At 35.2% G+C, this 21,062-nt stretch overlaps 1 protein-coding gene across 3 annotated transcripts in view; it reads right to left on the minus strand.

Annotated features, from left to right (window-relative positions):
- Positions 1 to 21,062, minus strand: part of LOC145291485 (uncharacterized) — a 139,439-nt gene that overhangs the window by 40,962 nt on the left and 77,415 nt on the right. For 2 of the 3 annotated variants that reach the window (XM_080137368.1, XM_080137366.1), the window contains exons 2-3: positions 4,704 to 4,743; positions 2,482 to 2,560 (exon numbers count right to left, since the gene is read on the minus strand). In XM_080137368.1, the coding sequence (XP_079993494.1) occupies positions 2,482 to 2,560; positions 4,704 to 4,731 (107 nt within the window). In that variant the 5' untranslated portion in view covers positions 4,732 to 4,743. Of the gene's footprint in view, positions 1 to 2,481; positions 2,561 to 4,703; positions 4,744 to 10,236; positions 10,271 to 21,062 lie in introns of those variants that run through there. The other variant, XM_080137369.1, reaches the window with a different exon arrangement.

The following is a 21,062-nucleotide window of genomic DNA, read 5'->3' on the forward strand; positions in this document are numbered from 1 at the left end:
TAATGGCACTAAATGCATGCATTCACATTATTATGGCATATTAAAGCTCGTACAATGTTTGCATTTACGTTATTATAGTACGTGACATAAATTATGTCTAAAAACAGTAACTGCACCTGGAATCTACAGCATGATCACACTTGCATAAATGCATGTATTATCGCTCGCGGACGCCGAGAAACAATTTATAATATGTCTTACAAAAAAAAAAAAATTATCTATGCAAGAAAAAGCCAGGAGACAGACCAGTTAACTTGTCTGGTTCTTACAACTCTCAGAATACTGTGGGTCCCATTTCCTAATTATGGTAGCAATGATAGCGGTAATGGTAGTAATAGCAGTATTAGTATGATTAACTCCCTGTCATTTTCTTCTGTTATTCAGGTAAACTATTCGTTCCTTATCTCTGCTGGAAAGTTTATCATTATAACATTTGGCCGTATAATCATGATAGAAAAATTGTGACTTTCTTTCACAGCCATCAGTTCTCTCACTCTCATCCTCAAAATCTTGTCTATCATCTTCAGTAACAGAACTTTTGCCACTACCAATTATGACTTTTAAACTACCGCTGTTGTGTTAAGTCGCCTGAATTTCATTGTCCGTCAGCTCAACAGAATCATTATATCCTGCTTCCACTGCTCACTAACGGTCAATTATCACAAAGTGCTGATGCTAGTAATGGGTTCGTCACTGCTAGGAGTGTTGTCTATTTCAACACATGAAAAGTCTAGCTTGGTTCGATTAACGTCTCATTATAGAGTGGAGTAGTTTAATTATTTTCACATTTACTCATGGTTGACTCTAGTGTGATAATACTACCAGTGACAGTGCTGTTGTAACTATAAATATCGTTTACTTCTAAAAATGGAGAGTCTGTTTCCACTTCAGGGTTTAGGTGTGATTAGGATAGGTCAACCACTTCCTCTCCTTCAAACTTTTCTCTCATTTTATTGTCTACCTCTATGGATGAAGAGTTTAATTCTACATCTGATATTGTCTCTTCAAACTTTCCTTTCATTTCGGCACTGCATATTGTCTATTGCTTTTTATATGCACACACAGTTTTACCAGGATTTAATGAATTTAAAAGAAAGAAATTAAGTCACAATCTAGGCTAAAATTTTAAAGTTTTCTGATCCCATCCTTCATTGAAAACCAACAATAAATTCAAAAATATATATGATAAAAATTATTTATTATTAAGAGAACAGACTGAAAAAAAAAAATCTCATGTAAAAAGTTTTTGTTTAAAATGAATTTTCAACTTTCTGACCAAACAGTCACTTTTATTTTTGTAGATCATTTTAAGAAAATATACAGTTAAAGAAAAGTAATTCAACATGTTTGCTGTATAAAAAAATAAAAAGCAAGTATTATAAAAACAAATCATATATATCTATAAAAGTGACATTGTCTGTCTGTGTGTACATTTCCCTACCAAACTACTCTGTCAATTTTCAGTCTACAGACTCAAGATTTGACATAAGAGGTATTGAGATTTAAGAAACTCTTTTTAATCAGTTTCCGGCAAGAAATTTGGCTATCAAAGGATCAAAGTTCAACGATTTGACCTTTGAAAACTCTTATCAAACTCCTCCACCAATTTTGGGTTTAAACACTTGAAATTTTAGATGTAGGTTACTTGAACATGGATCAAACTTTTTAATTTGATTTGAGCCCAAAACAAATATTAAGGCATCAAAATTGAGGTCAAAGCTAAAAAGCATTTGACCTTTGTGGTTTCTAGCAAACTATTCAGCTAATTTTTGATCTAAACATTTGAAATTTTACACAGAGTATTCAAACATGCAGCAAGCTTTTTAATCAGTTTTTGGGCAAAAATTTGGCTGCTAAAGAGGTCAAAGTTGAAAGAGTTAACCTTTGCAGATTCTACCAAACTCCTCTGCCAATTTTGGGTCTAAACAATTGAAATTTTAGATGTAGATTACCTGGACATGAGTCAAACTTTTTAATATATATATATACATATGCACGTAAAGTTATGAACAATACATAGGGCCCGAGCAAAGCTGAGCTGGACTGCTAGTGTTAAATAAAATTAAAAACTGAGTGCATTTTTAAATTAATATTTAAATAAACTTTTAAAATATAAAACTTCCTATAATATTTTCCTGGCAAAAAAATACCCTCTTTTAATTGCACATGCCCAAAAATGTAAAATAATTCCTTTATTTTTCAGAAAAGAAAAACACCCAGCTTTGGACAAGTTTTATAAATCTTTCAATAATTTTTTTTGAAAATTGAAACAGAAAATGACTACCGTCATAATAGCCGTCTATCGCCTAACCATGGCCATTATACTTTATTCTGCAATGTCAACAGGTAACATGACTTTAGTGGAACAGCCTTCTATCTATGTAGGCCATGGTTCCAAGCATGCCAGCATGTAAAACAGTCATTAAACAGATGATGATGATGATGATTATTGAACAATAGGAAACTGAATGCTTAACTTACATAAGAGTCGGGATCTTTTCTTGAGGCTGATCAATCCGCCGTTTCCCAGTCTGAATATCAACTATCGTTCTTTTCTGACCTGAAATAGAAACAGAAGAAATACAATTACTTCATGGTTGACCAACATTTCAAACAACATTTCAAACAACACTCGTTAGGTGGACAATGAGACAAACATCTTGATTGAAGACAATGGTTTAAACTGGATAGACTTTGATTTAAGAGGAAGATTCAACAAGAATTTGCTTACATTGAACTAAAAAACAACTACGTTATATCAGTCGGGAAGCAGCCCTGTGCTATTATGTTCCACAGACAGTTCTTGGAAAGAAAGTCAGCTCATGGAAGTTTTGTTTAGTTCCAAGTACATCGAGGAAGAAAGAAAAATTATTGACAGTGATTGTAACTATACATGTTTTCAGTGTAAATATTTTACATGTACTGAGGCTGTTATCAGTATGCAAGTAGTATCCAATATTGTTATGCTGATATCGTTGCTTGCATCATTGAACTATTGAACTAGAACAATATTTTAATTAGGCGGGCAATATAAAAATATATTACCGACAAATAGTTTATATTTATTTTAACAAAAAAAAACAAGAGATTTTATATGAAAGCCAACATAAGTGAGCATATTTTAACAGTATTCCTAATCAGTTTAAAAAAATAATAAAAAATAAAACACTTTCTTTGCTAAATAGAATAAATATTGATTTGTTAGATGCATTTATATTTAGGTCTAACTTCGAAAATCTCACCAACTTAGTGCCTTATTTTTTTTTCTTTTACCTCAAATTTTTTCCACAAGATGTTTAGAAAATATTTTTACTAAATAGTAGCTAAATGATGAAAGATTGTATCCTTCAAATCTGATTGAAATTGAAACTTTATCAGTGCAGAAATGAACTTTATTCACATAAGTGCAATGTAATACTCTGTGTTCACCATCATCCAATTCTCATCCTCCTTCTAACAGAAGTATGGTTCGATAATGCTATTTCGTCTGATGGGACACAGTACAATCACTTTCTGTTAGCTAAGAGAATGATAGGTATGTTCAAGAGGATGAGCTTGAGCCCAGAAGCACTTATTCTGCTTGTTGATATGCCTGCTCAATTGGCAGTGAGCCTCGTCACTAAAGAAAATCAAATCCAACAAGCTAGGGTCATTATCAATCCTTCAATAACTTCACTTTATTTCTTGTTCTGTTTTGATTGTGATTGTTTCACCTCTGCAAGATCTAAATTTTATAAGGAGATATACTCAGATCATCATGGGGAATCTTCAAAACTGATGTCAAAAGTTCATGTGAGAGATAGCATGTTGATTTTCTGGAGGATTCCTCAAGTTGTTCCCGTAAAATTTGAATGTTATCAATTAACACTGTGGTATTTGCACGTATCTGTCACACTTCCTGTCTCCTGAAATTTTGCCACCGAACATCAAATCGTCTTTCTCCAGGTACATTGTTCATGCCAAAACCTATCCTGCACTGCTACCGTGTAAAAAGAACTGATCTTGTAGCAAAGTATGCCTCAATGATTTGTATTCAGTGCTGAGTAATGTAGTGTTTAGTTGAAACTATATTTGTGTTAAAAGAATCTCTCGGGCTGGCTGTCTACACCACCTGAAAAATATATAAATTTGTAGTCCAACTTTGGGATGAAAAACAAAATAGGGTATTTTTTTTCTCAATCATTGTGTGTGTACATATATATATATTAGATTTTTTGGGGAGAAAGAAATCAAGCAGAGTGCTCAATTATAAGGAAAATCCGAAAATAAGAGTGTACTATTTATAATGATGAGTATTGGCTGAAGAGAGCATGATATAGGTATCTAAAACAGTCCCTAGTTATCAGGTTTGAAACTGACAGTACCAATGATGTATCTCATCTAAAACTTTCTGTAAACAAAATATAAAAAATATCTATATCTATATATGTATATATATAATTATTCCAGGTTAATATTTTTCAGAGGTGAAACAATTAATGAATTTTTAATGAGGTTCATACAAGAGTGCTCAATACCAAAGTAGGGCAAGATATACCTTTTATTTGTTCTACATAAATATTAATATGTTGCTATACATTCATATGCATGTTTCGGTTATCCCATTACAAGTAACTAGATACCTCCTCAGGCGATACTGCTTATACAAAAGTACAGTCCACATTATATATATATATATATATATATAATCAATTGCTACTTACCTCTAGGTTGAATTTGTTGTTGGTCCATGGTGATATTTATCTAGAAAGAAAACAGTAAAAATATGGTGTGTATTAGAAAATGTTTAATAAAGTTAAAAAAAAGTCATAAAAAATATGAACAAACACAACACTTAGAAGACTTTTTTATTTATTCAGAATTTAAAAAAAAAATTCAATTTTCACCCCAAACAAGGCACAGTGCCACTTTGAAGTAAGGGGCTACTATCGGGGATGTAAGTTGCAGGGATACTATGAAGGGAGGTGAGCAGCAAGATATCTCTTCACACTACACTTGAACTTCTGCATGTCAGTACAGTTGGGAAAGCAGAATCCCGGAAGGAAGTTCCAGAGTCTAGCAGTTCTGGGGAAGAAATTATTGGAGTAGAAGGCCTTCTTACACCTCGGGATCTCTACTATATGAAGGGGTGGGATTTGACTGCTTGTTGGGTTTGTCAGAGTATTTATGTCAACGGGGTACAAGTGCTTTTAGTTCGCCAGAGCATTCACCATTAAAATACTTGGAGAACAGGCAGAGGGATGCAACATTTCGTCGATGGGACAGAGGCTGAAGCTGAGATGACAATCCAGGACCTATCAGATTGGCGACTCTCTTTTGAACGCTGTCCAGGAGTAAGAGACTAGTAGCAGATACACCAGTCCAAATGTGACAACAGTACTCCATACTTGGGCAAATGGTGGCCTTCTAGAAGTACAGGATACTTTTAGGCATAAGTAGCTTTCTCGCACGGTAGAGAGAGCCCACCTTTTTCGCAACAGCCAAGTTTTTAAATGTGCTTAAAGAACTAACATTTCATCACTATTTTCATAAATTAAGCATCCCATTTCGTTTTAATTATTTATCAACAAAATTTCTTTGCTTGTAACTTGATACATTATGTGTGTTTCTAGCTCTCTAGCATAACAGTATTTTGATGCTTTCTATTTCAGTTTGGGATTTAACGGATTATTGGATACTGATTTTTTTCCCATCATCCCCAAAGCCAACAAAGTCTATGCCATTTTTGAAAGGACAGTCCTGTGCAGCTCTGGGAGGTCTACTCTCCCAGGCTTTGCTTTCTCTCTGTGAGAAGCGGGTTATTTTAATTGCTGATCGCATACAGACTGGACTGCCCAGCATTTTTCATAGGCAAGAGTGCTTTTTCTCTGAGGTGGTGGCTTTTCAATCCTACTTTTTGATCCTTGTGTCACATCATCTCACCATGAGAGGGAGATAAATAACTGATTACTGGATAGATTCTTCTCTGATGAAGGCTAATAAAGAAATTCCTCAGAAGTTTAGAAATATTTATCTTATCCGCTCATCAGAAACTTTGGTTCATTATTATTAATGACATTTGAGTTTAAATTTTCAAAATCAAAAACAAAAAAATGTGTATTACTGGTTTTGATGAAACTATTGTTCTCATCTTGAGTGTTATTTGTGCAATATTTTGGTTGATGTAACCTCCGACCTTTGTCAGGCATGCTAGTCACCATCTTGTAAAAGGATGGAGAAAAGTTACTGGCTCCGTAGATAGTTTGGCATTCCTAGTGACATATGGCCGAGTGGTCCTAGATGTTGTATCAAAGTTTACAGTTACTCAAAGGTGCTGAGTTCAATCCTGAACGAAGGCAGTGAAAAAGTAACATTCAAAACAGAGAATCAGCAACTATGTCCCAAAGCCTAGCTGGAGTCCGAACACAGTACCCCCGTAATAATAATAAAGGTTGGGTTCGAGACTCCTAACAAACGGTTCCCCAGTTTGATACAAAACACCTGACGAAGGCCAGAGGGCAAAACGGCCGAAACGTTGTGACAATAACAACCAAGATGAGGAAGTCAGTCCGACAATCTCAATCAATGAAAACACCTCGTCTCAAAAATACAGACAATTACAATCAGTCCTCATTTAAAAATTCAGAACTGTAACTGTGTAAGTCATAAAAAGATAGAAAAGAAACATCAAAATGTAAGGGAGATAACTCAGTCTTATCATTAAGCTTAAATGAAAAATTATTGCCCTGTAATAGAAGATTCAAATCACACAAGTACCTCTGTTTAGCCTGTCACGTGACAAGATCAGGAAAGGAAAAAGAGAAAAAGAAAAGTTTGTAGTCAGGTTCTTTATATACATGTGGCATTAATTTGTATATGAGAGGAATAGAAGACAGGAAGATAGGGAGTCAAGTTTTTGACAGTTTAGATGTTGAGTGAGTGTGTTTGTTTAATGGCATTTTAACCTCTAAGGGTCGTTTAATGCCAAGAAAAGGTTTTTGATATAGAAAAACTGTCGATTTCTTGGAAAGATGTTTTAAATCTCTTGTTTGTCTTAAGAAGCAAGATGCTTTAAATTTCCTGAAAAGTTTGTTTTTCTAAAGTAAAACGATATTCGTTTAGTTTACAAGCGTTTGAATAAATTGGCTTCTTTTAAGTACTTTACAATTTATTGAGGGTCCACTTCTTACTGTTCCAAAATATTTCTTCCGAATGTGTTTGTGCCATCTACATTCTGTCAGTAAATGTTTGATTGCTATTTATTGGTTGCAATGTGCAGTTTGGTGCCTCCTCCACTTTGATTAGGTAGGAATGAGTTAGTTTGTGTGACAGATTTTTCTTTGGTTCAGTACTATCTCCTCTCTTCTTCCCTTCAAAGTTTTTTATTTTCATTTCTGATTCTTGGCTGATGCTCATGCGTTTGTGCCATTCTTCTTGCCACCTGTATTCCAGATATTCATTAATTTTTCTTTTCAGGTCTGTCTGTGATATTTTTTCTTTTATTTTTTTTATTTTATTTTTTGGTTTGTGGCGTCTCTAGCCAGTTTGTCTGTTTTCTCATTTCCTGGAATGCCACCATGGCTTGGTATCCAGGTTTTTACATTTATTTTACCTTTTTGGCTATTTTATTTTATTCCTGTGTGATACTATGAGGTGTACCTGAGTCACTAAGTGCAATAGACAGACAGGAAATGTCTTATAATACACAAAGATTGGAAGTAGCAAATAATGAATCTGTAGGTATTTTTAGATTGAGCCTTCTAGATTTGACTATGACAATAGAAACCTACAGAACAGGTAACAAAGGGAACCAACAACACTTGACGGGGGGTATCAATGAGATACTTAGAGAGGAAGGACAGCTTCCGGGTAGCCGAGGTGGGGGACTTCAGATAGCGATGCCGAGAACACAGTTGACAGCTAGCTGCCGTTTGCGATGGATGCGCAGCATTGGACAACAGAGGGACAGATTTTAGAACTGACAGAAAAACAGATTGAGACAAATTGTGGCTGACATATGAACGTAACATTGATAGAACGCAGAGAAGACACACACACTCATAAGTCCAATCGTCAAATATATGTGAAACATTGGCGTTTGCGTTTTTCATGTTTGTTTTATTTTAATATTTCTACTTTGTGGACTCGTGTGTTTCCATCGACAGTCGCCAGTGACAAAATGACGATACGCCAATAAGAAGTTAAACAAAAAATCCATGGCACACAATGTTGGGGGTTGGCAGTCTGTCAGGGCCAAACACGTGGTCCCACCTGCAACCTCTTTCTCACAAAAAATATGCTGGTGAGCTTGTCTCTGCTCTATCATTATTTTCATGACAGATGATCGTCTAAGCTTCAATATATGGTCCCCCCATCATTACGAGACTTTCATAAAAACACTTGATTAGCCACAACCACTATCAACAATTTATCCTTCTCTCTATCTCTGCCTAAATCTAAACACAGATTCCATGAACAAAACTTCTTTCCTAGAATTACCCACCTGTGTAACTCTGTTTCGCTGGCTTGCTTTTTGGCTTACAAGAATATGGTTATCTTCAAGTCTGATGTAAACAAGTTCTTATTAAACCGTCCTCTTAAATAATATACCCAATTTACACCATTAATGATTACTATGCTGTTGTCTCGGTGACCACCCGACCGTTGTATCATTCATTAACCCTTATCCTCGAGTGGCCATTAATCCTTGATAAGTGGTGACACTAGTAAAAAAAAAAAAAAAGCTTTAAAGATAAGAATGAATAAATGTTAAATGGGCCCAGAAAACAGCATTTCTCCCCTCTTTGTCAGTAACATCGTTCATGGAATGTGAGGACTAAAGGACAAAATAAGGGAAAGTTGCTGAAAGTAAATACAAGGTCCACTTTTTTTTTTTTTTTTAACTAGATGAATTTACGTAACTTGTGATAAAATTAAACAAAATATTTATTATTTAAAATTAACGTTTCAAGTAGCGAACTTTGCAAACTGATAGCGAGTCAGCTTATATGAAAGAATTAAATAAAAAAGAAGTGCTAAATTGATGAATAGACTTAACTAAAGTTAAAACATCTGGCTCAGATAATCTTAATGTACAAGAAAAATGGGTCATATCAGCATCCCGGGCTTTGCCTTCTCTCTTTGAGAAGGGGCTAGTTTATCGCTAATCGCCTGCAGCGCCCCTACCGGCCGACGCTGCTGTCCCAAGCATTTTTTGCAGGTTAGAGTGCTCTTCCTCGGGATGCTGACATTTCAATCCCACTTTTCTCGACCCTTGTGTCACATTTCTCACTGTGGAAGAGAAGTAAATACCCGACATCGATCAGACACTGGCCGACGATGACAGATCGATTAAAAAGAAAATTTTACATAACAAATTTTGGTACTTCTGCGATTTACGGATGGTGCTAAAATAGTATCGTGATTATTTAGAAACTTAGGTATTTTCTTTTGTTTAGGTCCACCTCCACCTCCACAATTTTCTTTTAAATTACGACTTTTAAAGGTTTTCGACTATGCTGAATATGGAAATCGCATTGACATTTGGCAGAAATAAGCAGTTATCAATATATAAAAAGTTGTATTATGCATTGTATTCTTTGGCGGCCATCTTTGTTACGCACATAAACTTGTTTATGGCGCGCGCACGCGCGTAAAAAAGATAGCCGCCAACTTTTTATATCTCGATAACTGCATATTTCTGCAAAATTTCAATGCGATTTCCGTATTCAGCATAGTCGAAAACCTTTAAAATCGTCATTTACAAGAACATTGTGGAGGTGGACCTAATCTAAAAATTAATCGAAACTTATTTTTAACATAGGGGAAAGAGGTTGTTTTCTTAACTACTCCGTACTTTCACTTGATAAACCAAACATACCATAAAAATTGAATTAAACCTGTAAATCTCATCTAAAAAAATAGCACGATTCGTAAAATGTTAGCATACCAAAGATTTTTACTCTTTAAAACTAACTAAAAGAGAGACGAGTCGAAAAATCAATAAAGATCAATCACGTAAATTAAATAATGAACACGATTTTTGTTGTTTTTTTTTTATTAAAAAACAAAAAATTGGAAACTGAAGTTTCTTTACTTTTTATTCCTTTTCTTTTTCTTGGAAAAAATTAACTTAATTTAACTAAAAATATTCTCATAATAGTCTTTATAGATATAAATAAATATAAATATACGATCACATAAGATTAAGTTTTTCTTCTTTCCGTTTGTTTTCCTACAAAATACTTACAAACTTACTTTTCAAAGAGGAGAATGAAACCAGCCATGAAAATAAAGTCCGACATGCGCAAAGAGAAAAACGAAGGAGTTATCTCCCTTAATCCATTTTGTAGTTTCACTTTATTTTTAACTTATATATACACTTGTGCCCGATATTATTCATACCCCTCGGATCTTTGAGATTTCTATAAGAATATTGCTCAAACCAGAAGGTAGACAATATTAAACGGATTTCAAACAATAAATCAAGCATAAGCATTTAATTTAAACTCAACAAATAAATAAATTATGCAAGTTTGAAACATTATACAAAGAAAAACAATAATGGCACTAGTTCAAAATTATTCATACCTCTCTTACTAATAGTCAATAGCATGCCCTTTATTCTTAATAACTGCCTGTAACCGTTTGGGATATTTATCAACAAGGTTTTTACAAGCATCAACACTGATTTTTGACCATTCTTCAATGCAGTAGTTCTCCAAATCCCTCAAATTTCTAGGTTTCCGCTTTTTAACCTCAGTTTTCAATATGTGCCAGAGGTTTTCGATAGGGTTCAGGTCGGGACTCTGGCTAGGCCATTTCAAAACATTAATTTGATTATCCTCAAACCATTTCTTGACTATTTTGGCAGTATGTTTTGGATCATTATCCTGTTGAAGGACCCAGTTTGGTCCTAAATGGAGCTTCTCCGCATCCTGTCTAATGTTTTTCTTGAGTATCTCCAAATATTGCTCCTTCTTCATGGTTCCATCTATCTTGACCAAACTACCTGGACCACTAGCCGAAAAGGAGCCCCAAAACATTAGGCTACCACCACCATGTTTCACCGTGGGTATGGTGTTCTTTGGGTTGTAAGCTTCTCCTTTCTTCCTTCAAACGTAAGAAGCATCCATATGGCCAAACAATTCAATTTTTGTTTCGTCAGTCCACAAAATACTTGAGAAAACGGACTCTGGAGAATTCACATGGGTCCTAGCAAACTTTAGACGTGCTGCAAGGTGTTTTCCGGTGTGCAATGGAGTCCTTCTTGGTCTTCTTCCTTTCAGACCATTTTCATGCAGAGTCCTTTGCAATGTTTGCCTTGATATTTTTATGCCAGAAGACTCCAGATTTTCTAAAATGTCCTTATTAGTGGTGGTTGGATTTGCATTAACACTTCTTACAATATTCCTGGTGGCTCTAGCAGACAGTTTCCTTTTTCTTCCTCTACCAATCAAGTTGTTTGTTGTGTGGTGGCTCTGGAATTTTTTGATGATGCTCTGTACTGTTGCTGTAGGGACCTCAAATTTCTTGAAAATTGACTTGTAACCTAAACCATCCTTATGTGAATTCACAATTTTAGTCCTAAGATCATTACTAAGCTCTTTTTTCTTCCCCATTCTAATGATTTTTATTCTTTTATTGGTTTTCAGTTGATATCATTTTAATTTCTGAAAAATGCAAAAAACGAAATGAAATTAATCAAAGGTTGTATAAAAGCATTCAAAATAAGAATCAAACAGAAAACAAACAGTCAGAAACTCGATTAATACTGAAAAAATAAGGGGGTATGATTATTTTTGAACATTGCAGATTTTATAAATAGCTGTATATTTCTTTTATTACAAGTATCCCGAGATTTTAAAATTACGAAAATGATCAGAAGAGGTTTATTAAGAATATGTATCAATATGGACGTAAACAATAAATTCTTACAAAAGTTACACCTAATAAACTCAATTTTCAAGGGGGGTATGAATAATATCGGGCACAACTGTATATATATATATATATATATATATACATATATAAAGTTATAAAAATATATATGGCAATTAAGCTACACAGAATATTCCACGTTTCATCCACGTTAGGATTCGTCAGGCTTATGTGTGGATGAAAACGCGGAATATTCTGTGTAGCTTAATTGCCATATATATTTTTATAACTTACTACCTAGATCTACCTATGTATTGAGCACTGTTCAAATAAATACTTAAAGTTTACGCATAAAATAATACTTTCGTATATTAATTTATGTGACTAAATGAAGTAGTCATAATATATATATATATATACATAAAAACAACACAAGCGAATAAATACTGAGAAGACCCTCATGCCATACCCTGTCAAAAGCTTTAGATATATTTAGAGCTACCGCTCTGCCCTTCTCCGCTTTGTCCAGTGAATGGTATATACGTTCAGAGATTACAGTTAGGATGTCTGCTGTGGAACGGGCTCCCCTAAATCTATATTGTTGGTCAGTCAGAAGTTAAGCATCTGTAAGGTGATGGACTAGAGCATGGTTAATTAAGGTCTCAAATATTTTGGTAAAAAGTGGGAGGAGGCTAATGGGGCGATAATTTAATGGGTCAGTTCTTTCGCCAGTATTCTTGAATACTGGTACAACAGAAGCAGTTTTCCAACAGCCCGGAAAGCAAGATTCATTAAGGCATTTGTTGTAGAGTTTGAAGAGAACTGGAGCTACTTTGGCTGAGCACTTTTTTAATAGCACAGCTGGGATGAGATCAGGTCCACATGCTTTTGAAGTGTCAAGGTTTTTTATGATAGCATGCACCTGAGCAGAGGTGATTTTCAGATCGTCTAGCGTGGCGTCTGTCCGCATAGGAAATTGAGTTAGGGGTGGTTGGAAGGGTCCAGTGTGGAGTTTGAGGCAAACCGACTGGCAAGCATGTTAGCCTTCTCGGTTGCTAAGCAAACAACCTCGTGATTGTTGGTTAGTGGGGGAATTGTTGATTACCCATTATTTACAACACTGTTGTAGATTTTCCAGAAGTCATGAGTTCCTAATTTTTGTGCTTCAATGCGTTTTTTAGTGGTTTCAGTAAATTCCCTCTTAGCTGTTACTATTTCTTTCTTAACGTTACTTCTAGCTTCTATATACTTCTGTCTGTTTGAACTGAACTTATGTCGGTTAAATCTGTCATATGCATGCTGCCTTTAAGCAATGGCAGTTGCGCAAGTAGAAGTAAACCATTACGAAGGGTGGGGCTTGCTATAAAATTTCTGCATGGGAACATGTGCTTCAATTGCAGTTTTGAACCATTCAGTGGTTTCATTTGCGCACTGTTCATCAGGAAGAGAAAAAATATTTCCCCATGGGGCATCTCTGATAAGATCTCTGATGGCTTCCCAGTCAGCCTTTTTATAATATCTCGTTTTAAGCACTGGCTCTTCAGTTTTGGCTCTAGAGTTTAGGGCGATTTCAACCATTATCACTGCATGATCAGTGTTCTCAAGTGGGCTGTCGGCATTCGTTATACAATCATTGGGAACTGTGGTCAAAAACAGATCTAGAAGTGATGTGTGTTCTTGCTGGTCAGGGAAACCAGTTGGAAACGTAACCATTTGTGATACAGAGTGAGATATAGAGAAGCTATATGTTGTGCTGCCCGCTGCGTCTGTAAGTAGAGAATACAAGCCAGTTTTTGTGATGGACATTAAAGTCACCAAATACATGTACTTGTGCACTAGTGTCGAGGGAGAGTGACTTTGTTTATTATGGTGCAGTCCTGGGTCGAGGGAGAGCGGTTTCAGATCATTTGAAACCATAACAGCAAGTTTCTGTCTCCAATCCATAAAGGCCAGAAGTTTTGGGGAAATATCATGAATTTTATAATTCATATGCAAAACTAGGAAAACAAATGACTATGATTGATAAAGGTGTAGTATCTTTCCACCCCAAAAATCCTTTAAAATTACCACTATTAGAGGTTTTCGAGGGTGTTGAAAACAAAAATAACAGTAAAAATCCCAGGAAACGGGTAGTTTCCAAGATATGAAGAAATTATAAAGTTGGAGATCACTTTTCTATATCAATTTAAAGTAAAATGAACGTTTGAATGTAGCCATAAAGTGGGTGCTCATTTTAGGTTAAATTAATACTGAAAAGTGATCCCCCACTTCTTGAAACAGTCATGTGCGACCTTAAGAGCAAATGTCACGTAGCTCACTACTGTGTATTCAGGTCATTAAATTTTCAACGAGTCTTCATTTGTTAAATTGCCCCAAAAGTGATATATCTATATCTATACTCATTATAACACTAACGCCCTCTCTCTTGTCCGAGGGCTTGGCCACATTCGTCACTAACCTGGTTCATGGGAGCATACTTGTGATGTACTCTTGGCCGTGTTCATTGCTCCCGGCTCGCAGGACCATGGATGCAACCCAGCATGGCTACATTCTTACTTGTCTAGTGGCGGACTCCTCAAGCGTGACCAGACTCTCACTGGTCACTGGAAAATATCTCTCTGCTGCTCAGAGAACGCGAAATGTGCATGACCCTAAGTTCGTATGCCAACATTGACGATTTCGGCCGTCACTCTGGTTTCGTGCTGGATCCAGTCTATCTCTTACATCCTCTGGCTTCAGGGCATACCTGAAATAAACTGCATCTTCATTCAGGCCGGCAATTGAGAAACAAAGAAAAACTCTGGTTCATTTTCGTAAAAACCAAACAAAATAATTATTCATAAATCATTTTACACTTGTTTAAAGTCGAGTTCTTTGATCCGAGCTTCATGATGCAGGTTGTATAACTTAAGTTCATCTAGTTAATTTCCCAGCTAAGAACAAGAGCTTTTCAACTTAGCGAGTGATTAATGATTAGTGATTAATGAGTGTCCCCCCCCCCAGGTGGGGCAAGGGTGATGTGCACGTCCCAATGCCAGCCAGCAAAAAGACTAACTCTAAAAATGCGATCGTTTTTATAAAACTGGCCTCTTCACCCCTCTGTCATATTGACTACTTTTCTTTTTTTTTCTCTGTCCCATTATCTCATTCTTTTCATTTTCTCTTTTCTTCCTCTTTCGTGACCATATCTCTCCCTAGGTTCAATTTTATTTATTTATCTGTCCAACTAACTTATAATTGGCTTGGTGGCCTGGTAGTTAAATACAACAGGTGGACCCAAATGACACATCTCCCAGACACCAAAGCAGACATTTTGAACCCAAGTCATTGTTTTCCATAATATTTGAATTGTTCTTCTAAACTCAACCAGAAAACGATCCTGTATTGTTTTTTTTCTGCCAAACTCAAAAATCTCATTATCATATTTATTTATATATATTATATATTCAATTGTGTAATGTATCAATATGTCTTACTTAAAGAGGTCTACTGTATGTGACAATGTTCCATGATTTATTTTGGGGAAACCCTTTTGTCAAATGGTGGATGTTACAGATTTATTCTATTTTTATTCTATCTAGCATGCTTTGAATAGATCTGTAACACCCACCATTCAACAAAGGGGCTCCCTAAAAATAGATCATGGAAAATTGTCACACACAGTAGACTTCTTTAAGTAAGACATATCGATACATTTCACAATTGAATAAATAAATATATATATATATATTGATTTGAAAATTGTCACTGGTTTTCATCTTTTTTTCCTCAACACTGACTATATTTCATTCCTTGCATTGTGATAGCCTTATAAATCTCATCTACGTACCTATCTCACACAATGCTTCAAGCACACTACATCTCATTTTTAAAGTTTTGGAAATATTGCATATTAACTAAGAAAAAATGGTTTTGGACATTATTCTCAAATAACTTGGTTTTAATTAAACTATGTTTTAGTAAAAAAAAAAAAATAATATTAAAAACTTCTTTGCCGCAGATTTAGCAGCACCTTCTATGTATTTATTCAAATTCATGTTGCCTGTGGATGCTAGGTTGAGGTGTTTAAAAATCGGACTCTCAGAAAAAGTGCTATCAATCAGCAGTTGGAAAGGTTTCTTATAATTGCTAAAAGAAAAGGAGAATTGTCTTGGTAGAATTAAATGCAACACTCCATTTTTCATTGCATTCTACACCAGACTGCATCGTATCATTATATTTGGTTTAACATCCGTTCAAATTATTAGGGCAATCTTGACTAAATGGACCATTTCCAAATACTGATGTTTACAATGAACTAAAGTCGAATACATATCTGAAGAAGGTATGTTCCCGAAATATCATACAATATGGAAAGACCATCAGACCACGTCTGATGCAAGTAAACACACAATGCAATGTTAAAAGTACATATAAAAAATGTTTCTATTGTATTAATAAAAGTGAGTCTGCATAGCTCATTCCACTGTTCTGTCTAAATTTGATTCAGTTTGTGTCAATCTTTTACACCTCTGCATTATATTGCCTCCTATAAATTATCTTTATATACATGCATTAGACAATGCTTCAAGCAATATTAATCTCTTATATAGTATGTCAGTAGACTAGCCCCCCCCCCTCCACCTGTCTGATAAATAGCCTCATTCTGAGGCTATTTATTGCCAAGAACTTTGCATATTGACCAATCAGTGGAGATTCAATTTGGTGGAAAAATGTTGTACCGAATAGACATGGAGAATACCATCTTGCAAACAGAGAACAACACAAATGGACATTTTAATTTAAGCTGCAAGCACATTTTTAGGTCCTTGTCCAGAATTCCCTTTATATCAAAGAATAAAAATAAAGAAAAACCTGTATGATGTATATACCCGTGACTGTAAGACAATATTGTACACCAAAAAAAAAGTCATATAAATTGATCGAGTAGTTTTATTTTTTTATAAAAAAAAAAGAAGAAAAATCATTTTTAAACAAATTTCAGTTTTTCAGATGCCTCCCCTTAGAGTCATCTCCCTTCACTGTTTTCAAAATGGCCTTGCAAGATCGTTTCTATCACCTTGTTAAATTTGTTTTTATAAACTACTGTTGTTAAAAAAAAAAAAATTTAAAAAAACATTAAACACAATCGTTGTATGAAATAAATGGTTTTAAAATATTGCCGAGCTACATTTTTTTTTATTTGTTTAGGATTTCCTTAAAGTTTTATAGATACTTCTCCCCCCCCCACACTATTATAATTTAGGACCCTGTTCTTTACAATTTAAATTTATCCATTCCAGTAGCCCCACCATCACTTCCTCATTTATTGATGCAACTTTGATTATCTGCCTTCTTTAAGACGAAGTTTCTGCTGAAATAGAAACTCTTATATTGATTAATATGACCAATCTAAACAAATTTAACAAGATGCAAAGGGGAATAAATCTCTTTGTTATGACACAAGGAATATAAAGGTTTTTTGTTTTTTTTATTAATTATATTTTGTTATCTCCCTTGCAGAATAATACGGACAGATTTATTTCCCTTGGCATTTTGTTTAATTCGTTAGAATGTAAACTTTAGATTAAAATATAAATAAAAAATAATCTGTCATTCAAATAAGGAGCTCCCTAGTTCTTATTCGACGCTACTTCTACAAACTCACTACTGAAATGATTTCTCTGTCTTCCTCGTCAAATTGTTGTTCGCCCAGGTTCCTGTTCTATATCTAACACATGATATCCGGCACCTGGAGAGAATTCAATGACTGGCTACTTGATTAGAAATCATTTTATTAAGTACAAGCAAGTCACCACTTAGTAAGGCTAAAAGGTCACATAAGGGTAAGGAGTAATAGATTTGTTAGGTGAACAGTAAGACCACACAGAAGGATTGGTAACGATAGTTGGAAGTGGGCAGAATTTGATGATATAAGGAGGATGGCTTAACAAGAATTTGTTTACATTGGACTTTAAAACAATTATGTTGTAGTCGGCTGGGAACCAGCCTCTTAGTATTGTGTTCCACAAACAGGTAGTTTATGAGAAGAAACTTTGTTCATGGACGTTCCATTTAGTTTTAGGCAGACAGAGCAAGAAAGGAACACAAATTTACGAAAAAATAAAACAAATACACTTCAGTTACCATATATGGAAAGGCGTGGGCAGAAATTTCAACAGTAGAAAATACAGTGCCCGAACAAGTGTCCAATTTTGCCTTGAACAGCTGTGTCGTTTATTACATTTTCTACATTTCCTGGAAGTCCATTCCTAAGTTCAGAGATCCTTATTGAGAAAACGTCTTTCCTCCGATGCAATCAAAATTGGTGACAAAAGAGTTTCTGGTAATGCCCACATTAACCACTTTCTAGTACAGAAGTGGATAGAAAGTCGTAAGGGATATCATAATAGCCATTGAGGAGATTGTATGCTGAAATGTGATCACTGCATAAATGTAAGTGCTCAAGGGAGAAAAACATCAAGCACTTGTCAAACTATAACCACTGTCAACAATTTCCCATACTCTCTACTGGTGCCGGAAACTAAACACAAATTCCATAAACACAGCTTTATTCCTAGAACTGTCCGCCTATGGAACTCTATACTGTGGAGCTACCTACATGCTATCTATAACATGATCATATTCAAGTCCAATGTTAACAAGTTCTTGTTAAGACGTTATCTTAAATAATCAAATCATACCCAATTTCCACCACTACCGATCATTAGTGTTCTCTCACAGACCATTCGACACTTATTTATTCTTATCCTCGAATGGCATTCGGGCCTTGATAAGTGACGCCCATAGTACAAATTGATAGTCCCTACAATCTGACGAGCCAGTTGTTGAACTCTCACCAAGTGCTAGGTATCACATATGAGACACGGAGCAGAAGCCTGCACAAGATACTTCCACAGCGGTCTGACAAGGGAGACATAGTTGGAGTAATATCATTGAATCAGAAATAAAAAGCACCTTGCTTTGTTTGCAGCCTGAATGACAATTTTTTCTTTAAGTATTTACGATTCAACTTGATATAAATTTGTATTGATTTTTCAAAAACAAAAACAAACAACATAATTCACGTTAGGGTTTGTGTTCCTTGAATAGAAGCGCTGGTTGAGTTTGGAATAAAATAAATACGTATTAGATACGTTTGAAGCAAAAACAACGCATTATTAAGAAATAAACATATTTATTTTGTTTCAAATTTATATTGAAATTTATAAATATATTTTCAAGTAAACAAAGCATCTCTAATTGTAATTGTTGTTGTTCCAGGTTATACAATGTAACATTTAGTTCATATGCCCCGACTTTCTCTTAGTGATCAACAGTAGCTCATTAATTTCCACCTTTCTAGTTCATCCAAATGAGAAATCGGCTGCAGTGTTCATGATACCCCTAAATCTGGTCGTCCTAGAGTTACTTCTTACACGAAAGACAATCAAAATCTGCAGCCTAAGAAACATATTTGAAACGGCTCCCCAAATCCAACAACATTGTAATCTTAAAAAGTGCTCTCTTTTTACACTTAAGAACAGATTGAAGGAATTTAATTTTGCAAAGCTGTGTTGCAAGACACAAGGCAATGATTTCTGTAAAGAAGAGAAAGTGCCGTTTCGACTCCGTCAGATGCAATGAAGATCATGACTCTTCATATTGGCTGAAAGTGATCTTTAGCAACGAAAGGAAGTTCAATAGGCTAGGCAGTCATGATCTATCGAAGAAAGGATGAACAGTTTAATCCTAGGTGCAGTTTCAAAGCTGCAGGGTGATGGAGGTTCAGATTTGGTGTGGGACGTTATTAGTGCCAAGAGTTTAGGTCCAGAGTTCATAGTTCGCTTGCAAGGTCGAATTTATTCGACCAAGTACATTCATATGTTGACTGAACATTTTCTATCTTACTTTAGCCGGAATTTGGATGATAATCCCATCTTCATGCAGAATAATGCTCCCATTCACACAGCTGGTAATGTCAGGTTCTTGAAGAGCATGATATTCCGTGTTTGGATTGGCCTGCACAATCTCCAAACCACAATCCTATTGAAAACATATGGCAATACATCAAGCAACAGCACAGCTACGTAATGATAAAATTTCAAATCTGGAAGAACTTTGGACAAAAGTTAAACAGAAGTGGGATGCCCTTTCACCGGAGTATTGCCGCAGAAAAGACACCCATTTATTCGAATATATTTTGTTACATTTACGTTCGTTTTGTTACTTACACAAAAAGTTTTGTGTGAAAAGAAAAAGGTTTTTTAATACTTAAGTTTTGTAAATATTTAATATTAAAGAAAATGTTTTGTAAATAAATACTTTCTTTTTAAATCTTTAAAGATTTTGTAAATATATTTTTAAAAAATCTTGCTCGCGAACATTTACGGTGATGAAACTTTCATTCCTGATTCTAGGGATAGATTTCCTACACTGTTTCAGCATACGTGTCGATGTCAAACGTGGGAGAATAAGGGATAAGAATACCGATCTATCAGTGCAAGGAAGAATCAGCAAAAATAAACCCAGTCGTATTATAAAACGTGGAAGACATATACACTAAAATTCTTCAACGTTTTTCAAACATTACACGACCTGTCTACATGGATGATACTGTCAAACATCACGCATCATATACTCAATACTCATGTATTCATAGACTCAAGGTCCACCTGTAAGCATGCGCCCATACAGACTCTGATTCAACTGCTTAAAGGCAGCTAAACAAGAGTTTCAACACATGCTGGACTTAGGTATCATTCGTCAGTCTCAAAGCAACTGATCGTCACCGTTCCACATGGCCACAAAGAAGAAATCGGGTGACTGGCACCCTTGTGGAGATTATAAGGCACTTAACAGCTAAACAATACCAGATAACTATCTGACCCCTCACTTGCATGATTTTTCCAATTCGCTCTAAAATCGACCTCATGCACGTGTATAATCAAATCCTTGTCGACCCCGAAGGCATCCCAAGACTGCTATCACTACTCCATTCAGACTTTGAATTCATCAGAATGCCTTTCAGATTGAGAAACATTGCCTAGGCTTTTCAATGGTTCATAGGTGTGACGATTTATTAGTGGCAAGCTTGTCCAAAGAAGAGGAGGATATTCAACAAATTATTTCAGACTATCGGAATACAGCGTGATTATCAACCTAACAAATGTGAGTTTGGTGTTTTGTCATAATCTTTTCTTGGTCAAATTATTGACAAGGAC

This window comes from Euprymna scolopes, chromosome 12 (genome assembly GCF_053919585.1).
Source record: "Euprymna scolopes isolate OS-2025 chromosome 12, ASM5391958v1, whole genome shotgun sequence".
In the NCBI taxonomy this organism is placed as follows: domain Eukaryota; kingdom Metazoa; phylum Mollusca; class Cephalopoda; order Sepiida; family Sepiolidae; genus Euprymna; species Euprymna scolopes.